The sequence below is a fragment of the Andrographis paniculata genome, unplaced genomic scaffold, assembly GCF_009805555.1.
Source record: "Andrographis paniculata isolate CXL003 unplaced genomic scaffold, ASM980555v1 Contig69END, whole genome shotgun sequence".
NCBI classification, from domain to species: Eukaryota; Viridiplantae; Streptophyta; class Magnoliopsida; order Lamiales; family Acanthaceae; genus Andrographis; species Andrographis paniculata.
In genome coordinates, this window is record NW_026137605.1 from 2,408,324 (window position 1) to 2,416,439 (window position 8,116).

The 8,116-nt window shown below is 45.6% G+C and overlaps 2 protein-coding genes across 2 annotated transcripts; one reads left to right on the forward strand and one right to left on the reverse strand.

Annotated features, from left to right (window-relative positions):
- The first annotated feature begins 966 nt into the window (after nucleotides 1–966).
- Nucleotides 967–4,722, forward strand: LOC127263477 (zinc finger BED domain-containing protein DAYSLEEPER-like). Its single transcript, XM_051292517.1, has 2 exons — nucleotides 967–1,176; nucleotides 2,468–4,722. The coding sequence occupies exon 2, from the start codon at nucleotides 2,496–2,498 to the stop codon at nucleotides 4,602–4,604; it is 2,109 nt and encodes a 702-aa protein (XP_051148474.1). The 5' UTR covers nucleotides 967–1,176; nucleotides 2,468–2,495; the 3' UTR covers nucleotides 4,605–4,722.
- Nucleotides 4,723–4,787: 65 nt separating this feature from the next.
- LOC127263476 (probable galactinol--sucrose galactosyltransferase 6) lies at nucleotides 4,788–7,680 on the reverse strand. The gene is made up of 4 exons (XM_051292516.1): nucleotides 6,137–7,680; nucleotides 5,836–6,045; nucleotides 5,613–5,747; nucleotides 4,788–5,528 (listed from the first exon to the last, which is right to left on the reverse strand). Exons 1-4 carry the CDS (start codon nucleotides 7,426–7,428, stop codon nucleotides 4,862–4,864), a joined length of 2,304 nt encoding a protein of 767 aa, XP_051148473.1. The 5' UTR covers nucleotides 7,429–7,680; the 3' UTR covers nucleotides 4,788–4,861.
- Nucleotides 7,681–8,116: the final 436 nt, after the last annotated feature.

Here is an 8,116-nt window from a genome sequence, read left to right on the forward strand (position 1 = left end):
ATTATAAATCTTAAACTTTGAACTTTAAATCCAAAAACTTAAATTTTAAAAAGGTTAAAAAAAAAAAAATCAATGATATACATTAGAAACTTTATTCTTCAATAAACTGTTATTTTGTTTCTTTCCACCAAAAAGAAACATTCACCGCTTTGATAGAAAAATAAATTATTTGAACAATCCATAATACCGTCGAAGATATTAGAAACAAATATATAAAAAAATTTTCTTGTGCTATATTTGATCATCAAAATAAAGACATTGAGATTCCTTACTTTGTCTTCCTTAAGGATAGAGAAGTGCACCGGGAAAACAAGAAGATTGAGTTTGTATTTCTGCACACCTATGTTCAAAATACATTCGATATTCACCAATATTTCTTATGTTTGCCAATTATTGAGATTTCTTGCATTTTTTTTGAAATGATATCCGTAGGAGAAGAATTGTTGGACATTAATGGGTTGTTTAATTTCACACAAAATGAATCAATTGAGAGGAAAAATAGAAAAGGAGAGAATTTGGGAATAAGAAAAATAAGGGTAATATTATCTTTTTAAAAAATAAGGGTAATAATGAAAGAAAAAATTAAATAGAGAGAAATATGTAAGAAATTAATAAAAATAGGTAGCGCAGTTTAATAGAAATAGAAAGAATGACTGAACATAAATAATTTTTAGAGGAGAGGGATTTAAATTGAATTTGTTGTACTTTAAATTAGTTATAAACATAAAATAATGTTTTTGATAAAATATAGTTATTATAATTTAAATAAAAATAATTTTTTGAACTAATAAATAAAAAATTAAGTTGTAAGTTGTAGGAGTAGTATTTTATGTTGGCTCAAATTGGATGATAATGATGTACTAGTAGTTTATTATAGGCGGACGGGCCGCGTGGTCTGACCTAATATGAAGATGTGTAAAGTATATGGACCGAACCGGACCCAAAGTCCATATCTAATTTGGTTTAATATATGTTTTGTTTTCCGCCAACAAACAAACCCTAATATCGTTCACGTCTCTCGATTTCGAACCGATCCCCAAACTCGATCTCTCCGCGGGTCCAATTGCAAGCCCAATTTGCCGATCGAGGGTCTCGGCCTTCGGAACCCTAGATCTGAAACCTCGGAATCGCGCCGCTCCGGCGTGGATTTGCTGCGAGATCTTCTTCTTTTAGCTGGTATGGATTGCGGCTTTGATTTGTGGGAATTTTTGTGGATCGTTGTGGTTTTCGATTTGAATTTTGGTTTTGATTTGGTTGGCAATTGTTGTTGTTGTTGCTCTGTGGCGTTTTTTCTTTTGATTTTGTGGGGTTGACTCGAGATTGGCATCTGTTCGTGTTTTCTTTGGATTCTTTGTTTGATTATGCTGTTTTGAAATTGAATTTGAATTGTTATGTGTCGCTGGCTCTTGGAGCTATCGGATCTTAAAGTTCTGTGCTGAGTTTGTTTCCTTTGATGGTTTGAAATGTGTTTGACTTCGTTTCGCTCCTGTTTTCGAGTGTGTTAAAGGTTCTAAAATCTGCTGTTGGAAGGCTTTCCTTGTTTGTAGCTTGTCACATAATGATATTTATGGAATTGAGTGGGTTTATTAATGTCCTGTTTTCTGATGAATATTGCTATTCAGTTCAAGTTTCTGGGTAGATGGGCTTTAGATTTGATTCTTGAAGCCCATGGCTTGTGACGAAGAGCACCAAATCTGCTTTCCCTTGTGTTTTTTGTCGCTAACTTGTTCATATGCATCCTGTGCTGTTAAAGGTTAAAAATCTGTGAATTGGATTTGGATCCTGTGATTCGTGGTAGGGTTTTTTTTTTGTAATTGTGATATTCGGGCATGGATACATGCATACATACCATCGTGTTCAATAACGTGTGTTGTTTCCATTTCTTGGGTGAAACCAGGCCCAGTTGGGCCCTGGTTAAAGAACGATTTAGAAACTGTAAATATCATCTTTTAAGCCTTTTGTGGTTGTGGGTTCTTGACAAATCATAGTACATGGTGCCTGGGTGGGTGATGCCATGCCGCAAGGCCCATCTGTCAAGCATCACACTAAACCCCTCGGCGCACTTGACTATACTCGAAATTCAATTCATCCCCAGTGTCCAATGGCCGATTGTTTCTGTTTTACTCCACTATTGCGTTAAACGTGTTTCTTCCATGGCCATCTGTTCTTGAATGTGTTTTAATTTTTGAAATATTTAGTCTGTCACATTCATAGTGTGCTATTCATGAAATTTCATTTTTAAATTTAGGAGTCCGATCTATTGTGACTTCAAATGTTATACTTGATTGAGTAATGTTATCAGGATGGTTTGACAATTTCTCATTTAGAAGAGATGTAATTTTTATTTTTTTGCCAATAATTGCAGTGGGCTACCGTGATAACATACCATCATTTTGGTGTATAGCTTTGTGTGTTTTTAGGCTTCGATCCCTGAACTTAGCTTATGATTGTTTTCTTGAATATGCAGGAGGTTAGCTAAAGTTTAGCCAGCCAAGATGGAGATGGAAAACCAGGATATGGTCATGAATAATGAGCTTGTTCCTATGGATACAGAAGCCATTGAGTCAGAAATGCAACTTGACATTTTAGAGCCTCAGCCTGCCTATATAGAGATGCCAGAGGGTGACACTGAAACAGCTCCGGCCCCAAAGCGGAGGAAAAAGAAGTCGGTTGTGTGGGAACATTTCACCATCGAGAATTTTGGTCCCGGATGCAGGAAGGCTTGCTGTAAGCAATGCAAACAAACATTCGCATACAGCACAGGGAATAAGGTAGCTGGTACGAGTCATCTAAAGCGTCACATTGCAAAGGGGGCCTGCCCGATGGTGTTGCGCAATCAGGAGAAGAATCAGATCACCCCATACAGTGCTCCTTCGAAGATTAGCACATTTACTGACACACCAAAACGACGCTATCGACAAGCAGGCAGCGTACCTTTAATGAACTTTGATGCAGATCGGTGCCGACATGAGATTGCTAGGATGATTATTATGCATGACTATCCCCTGCACATGGTGGAACAACCAGGTTTTGTGGCCTTTGTTCGGAATTTACAACCTCGCTTTGATATGGTCAGCTTTAATACCGTGCAGGGAGACTGTGTTGCAACTTATCTGAGGGAGAAGCAGATCATTCAGAAAGTTATCGAGGGGGTGCCCGGGCGAATCTGCCTTACTCTGGATTTATGGTCCTCATGCCAAACTACCGGATATGTGTTTGTTAGGGGCCAGTTTGTTGATAGTGAATGGAAAATGCACCATAAGCTGCTTAATGTGATCATGGAGCCTTATCTCGACTCTGATACTGCTTTCAGCCATTCTGTCGCTGCATGCCTGTCCGACTGGAATATGGACGGCAAGTTATTCTCTGTAGCTATAAACCAACAGCTGAGTGATGGCGCAATTGACAATCTTCGAGCATTGCTTTCGGTTAAGAACCCCTCGGTTCTTGGTGGCCAGCTGTTGTTGGGGAATTGCCTCGCACGATCCCTAAGCAACATTGTCCAGGAGGTATTAGCTTCGGTTCAGGGCATTGTTAAGAAAGTTAGGGACAGCGTCAAGTATGTCAAGACTTCAGAATCTCGCGAGGAGAAGTTTGTCGACCTAAAGCAGCAACTTCAAGTGCCTAGCTCGAAGACACTTTCCGTTGACGTCCAAACTCAGTGGAACACGACTTATGAAATGTTGTTGGCTGCGTCTGAATTGAAGGAAGTCTTCTCTTGCTTGGATACTTCTGATCCCGACTATAAGGACGCCCCCTCGGCTGAAGATTGGAGGCAAATAGAGATTCTCTGCAGTCATCTAAAACCATTCTTCGACACAGCCAATCTTCTGACCACTGGAGCTACTCCGACAACAAATGCTTATTTCCATGAAGCGTGGAAGATTCAGTTAGAATTGGCGCGCGCAGCAACCAACGAAGACCCCTTTGTGAGTTCCCTGACCAAGCTTATGCAAGAGAGGTTCGATAAATACTGGAAGAGTTGCTGCTTTATTCTAGCACTTTCTGTGGTTATGGACCCCCGGTTCAAAATGAAGCTCGTCGAGTTCAGTTTCTCAAAGATATACGGCGAGGAGGCTGCCTCATATGTCAAAATAGTTGATGACGGCATCCACGAGCTATTTCTCGAGTACATAGCTCTCCCGCTGACCCTAACTCCGGCATACACCGAAGAAGCCAATGGAATGGGTCCCAAACCTGAGGATGCACAAGGAATGGGAACCTCAGGCAACGGTCTCGGACTCTCAGATTTCGACGTCTATATCATGGAAACAGCAAGCCAGGATTCGAAATCCGAGTTGGATCTGTATCTGGGAGAGAGCCTTCTGCCGCGAGTGCACGAATTCGATGTGATCGGGTGGTGGAAACTTAACCGGATCAAGTATCCGACACTCTCCAAGATGGCTCGAGACATCCTGTCGATACCTGTCTGTACTGTGCCTCCGGGTGCTGTGTTTGATACCGTGCGCAAGGAGATGGATAGCTACCGGTGCTCGTTGCGGCCGGAGACGGTCGAGGCCCTCATTTGCGCCAAGGATTGGCTTCAATCGGAGAGAATGGAGATTCAATCCGATCCTGGTGTGAAAATGGAACTACCAATTTAGTTAAGTTTAGTATTAGGTAGGAATGTTTTTTTTTAGACTAGAATTTGCTGCATGCATAATCAAACGATCGATCGACCACATATCTTTGAAGTCTTATTGTATAATATTTGTGTCAAGATATCATACTATTATCATGTTTGTTTTGATTTTTTTTTTGGTTTAAGTGAGTTTACCCTGTAAATATGCTCAAACGTACGTTCTTCATTCCATTCCCTCTTCCCAAACAAACAATCAATTAAATTCCTTACAACACCTTCTCATATCTCCATCTTAACTCTATGAACCTTCGCCTCCTCCAGCGGCATCTCCGGCAACTTCACCGTCGCCAGCCCTGATGCCGACTCGTAGTCAAAATCAACCTCTTCCGATCCCACGACGCACTTCCTCGGCTTCGTCGACGAGTACACCCCAAAACTCCCACACCCCTTCACTTCCATGGAAACGACGGCAACAGCCGTTGCGCTCAAGTTCTCGACTCGTTCTTCGCGATCATACCCGCTCTCCATTCCCGACGGCGCCTTCACTTCGTACTCGAGCGCTTCTATCGCCCCGCCGGCATTGAACATGTTGATGAGCCCAAACGGTGCAAAGCTGATGCCGGGTGCCAATACTTTGATTGGCGTCACCGTAAAGATCTCATGCTCCAACACCTTGAGGGATACCGGCATCGCCACGTTGTGCGGGAGGATGATAACTTCGCCAACCCGGTGAGAGTAGAGCGCCACGTCTCCGTTCCAGTCAGACTCCCCGGCAGCCGCTTCCGATATCAGATGGACGTCGCAGCCACGGACACAGCCGGTGATCGCCTCCGCTGTCGTCTGGTGGAACGTGTTCTTCCTCTCCTCGGCATTCCACGCCGCACCTTGGCAGTTGTACACGCCGAGCACCCCGGTAAACTTGTTCATGTTCCATATCTTCAACAGGCTGTAGTAAAACATCATCGACAAAGTTAAAAATCGACACCTATAAATCTCCGAATCAGTTGAAAACATTCGCAAACTCCCTCACCTAACGCCGTCACGGGCTGGGTCGGAGAACAGGCAATCCTTAGTCGGCCGGCCGGGTAATCGGGCCCGGAGGACCGACCCATCCGGCAATACAAGCTTCCTTAGAAGATCGAAGTTGTGCTTCCCCGGTGCATCGCTGCAAAACAAATCGAGGTATATCAATTATCCAGCACCATCGGTCACGACTCGCGCATCATCAAAACCGGCGTATTCGTTTTCCTCACCTAACATAGACGGGTCCTCCGCTGATTGCCCTCGCCGAGCCGTGGTACTCAGCAGCCGGATGGAAAGAATGGAACATGTCCCAATCCGGCAGCATCACCTCCCCTAAAAACACGCTGTTATACGCGACGGCGGCGATGTGGATCGTGTGTGACACCGGATCCCTCGGGTAGAAATCGTCGGAGGCTCGCACGATCGCCGTCTGCTTCGAGCTGTCGCAACCACGTAACAAAATTAAGCCAATTACAACGAAAAAAACACTACCACTAATTATTGAAAAAATGTCAAAAATCAGCACCGTACCAATAGAGCGACTCGAGATTATGGCTCATACAAGCAATGCAGCCATTGTCGGGGAAGTTCCGAGCAACGGAGGCATCGAGCGCTTGATGATACTGGCGTGTGAGCTCGACTCTGCCGCCGAGCCCGGCGCCGAGGGTCTCGAGTATGCACTGCACGTCGACCTTGACGCCGTCTACGCCGGCAGCGGCGAGGTAGCTGTGCAACTCATTGTAGAACTTGTAGACGTTCTTGGGGTTGACAAGTCCCAATCCTTGGATGGCTATGACGTCGGTTTTCCAGCCGGGCTCGTTGGCGAGGACGCCTTTCGACACGTTGGGGTATTGCATCGCCGATTCGTACTGTTCCATCTCCTTGACGCCGGGGCGGACGCCGCCCCAGTAGCCGGTGATGGCGTGCCAGACGTAGACGTGTTTGAGGCCGTGTTGATTCTTGGCGATGTTGACGATGTTCTTGATGCCCTGAGATGGATCTTCCTTCTTCTGGAATTTGGAATTCTCTTTGATTCCGGTGAGGCGGAGGAGCTCCTCCGGCTTGCTGCCGTCGGAGGCGACGGATTGCCAGCCGTCGTCGATGATGACGAATTTGGGCGGCGTGTGGCCGGAGTTGAGGCTCTGCAGGCCGGCGGCGACGCCTTCCTGAGTGACCTCTTGGTAGAAGGCGTCCCACGTGCACCAGCCGAAGTAATCGACGATTCCGGGGAGTTTTTTCTCCGGGCGGAGGCGGAAGGTTCCGAGGTGTGATTTGACGGCCTTGATTGCGTCGTGGATGGTGGCGTAGGGGTCGGTGCCGGCGCTGATGTAGACGGCGTGGGTGAAGGCGGAGCCGACGGTGGCGGAGTCGCCGGTTTCGAGGCAGAGCTCGAGCTCGTCGGCGGCGTTGCCTTGGAGGCAGGCTTTGAAGGGACCTTCGATGAGGGGGAGGAAGACGGTGTAGACGATTTTGTGGTCAGAATCTCCGGCGACGGCGGATTCGAGCTGCGAGCCGTCCTTCGTCTCCACGAGGAGGAACTGAGTTTCCAGGGGGATTTCGCGGCCGGCGTCGCCCATTTTCTGCGCCATCCACCATAGCTTGAATCTGAAACAGGCGAGAAATCGGACGTCGCGGAGAGTACCGAGAGAGACGACATGGCGGCAGCTGTCTTCGTCGAAAACCGCCCCTAGAAACACGCCCTCCGCCGGGCCGGCGGCGGCGCCGGAGGCGCCGACGACGTTTTCCGGCACGTTGGTGAGGATTGTTCTGTCCTTCACCACCAATTTCCTCTCCGCGATCCTTACAGTTGGCTTAATCGTCATCGGAATTCGAATTTACAGAAAAATTCGAAATCAAAAGAACAATGAGGAAGAATAAGAAGAAGATTGGAAGCTTAATTGCCGTGGAAAATGAAAATAGAAATTAGGGTTGAAGAAAACCCTAGGGGACGGAATAAACGCGTGAGCTCTGAAAACAGAGCGAACGGAGGGGAACAAATGTGTGTGGGAAAGTGTGGAAGGAAGGGAGGTATTTATAGGGAGGATGAAGATCCGCCATGGATTTGGAAGAGAAGCTTTGGTGATGAAGATGGTGAAGTGCCGATGGTGGGGTGGGGTGGGGAGTCTCTATCCGTGTTGGTGATTGGAGGAAATCCAGAGAAGGCCGATCGGACGGTGGGAAATGGGTGGATCGATCGGACGGTGAGTAGGAGTGCTACGTCATTTGTGATATTGACAGACATCCCACGTTCCAACTACCCAACTTCTGTTGTCTCTCTACAGTCTACACAGTCACACTATACTATAAATATAAATATATATATCCCAAATTAGATTTAAATCATCAGTCACATGTCTCATCCAAAAACTGGTGCCCTAGGAAATTGAATTGCCTTTTCTTCACTAATTTTAGTCTTAGGTTTACTAATCGTACTGTCAGATTGTTTGCTATTTTTGTTTTTGACAGTAGTAGACATTTAATTAATACTTAAGAAATATTAATTAAGATCAT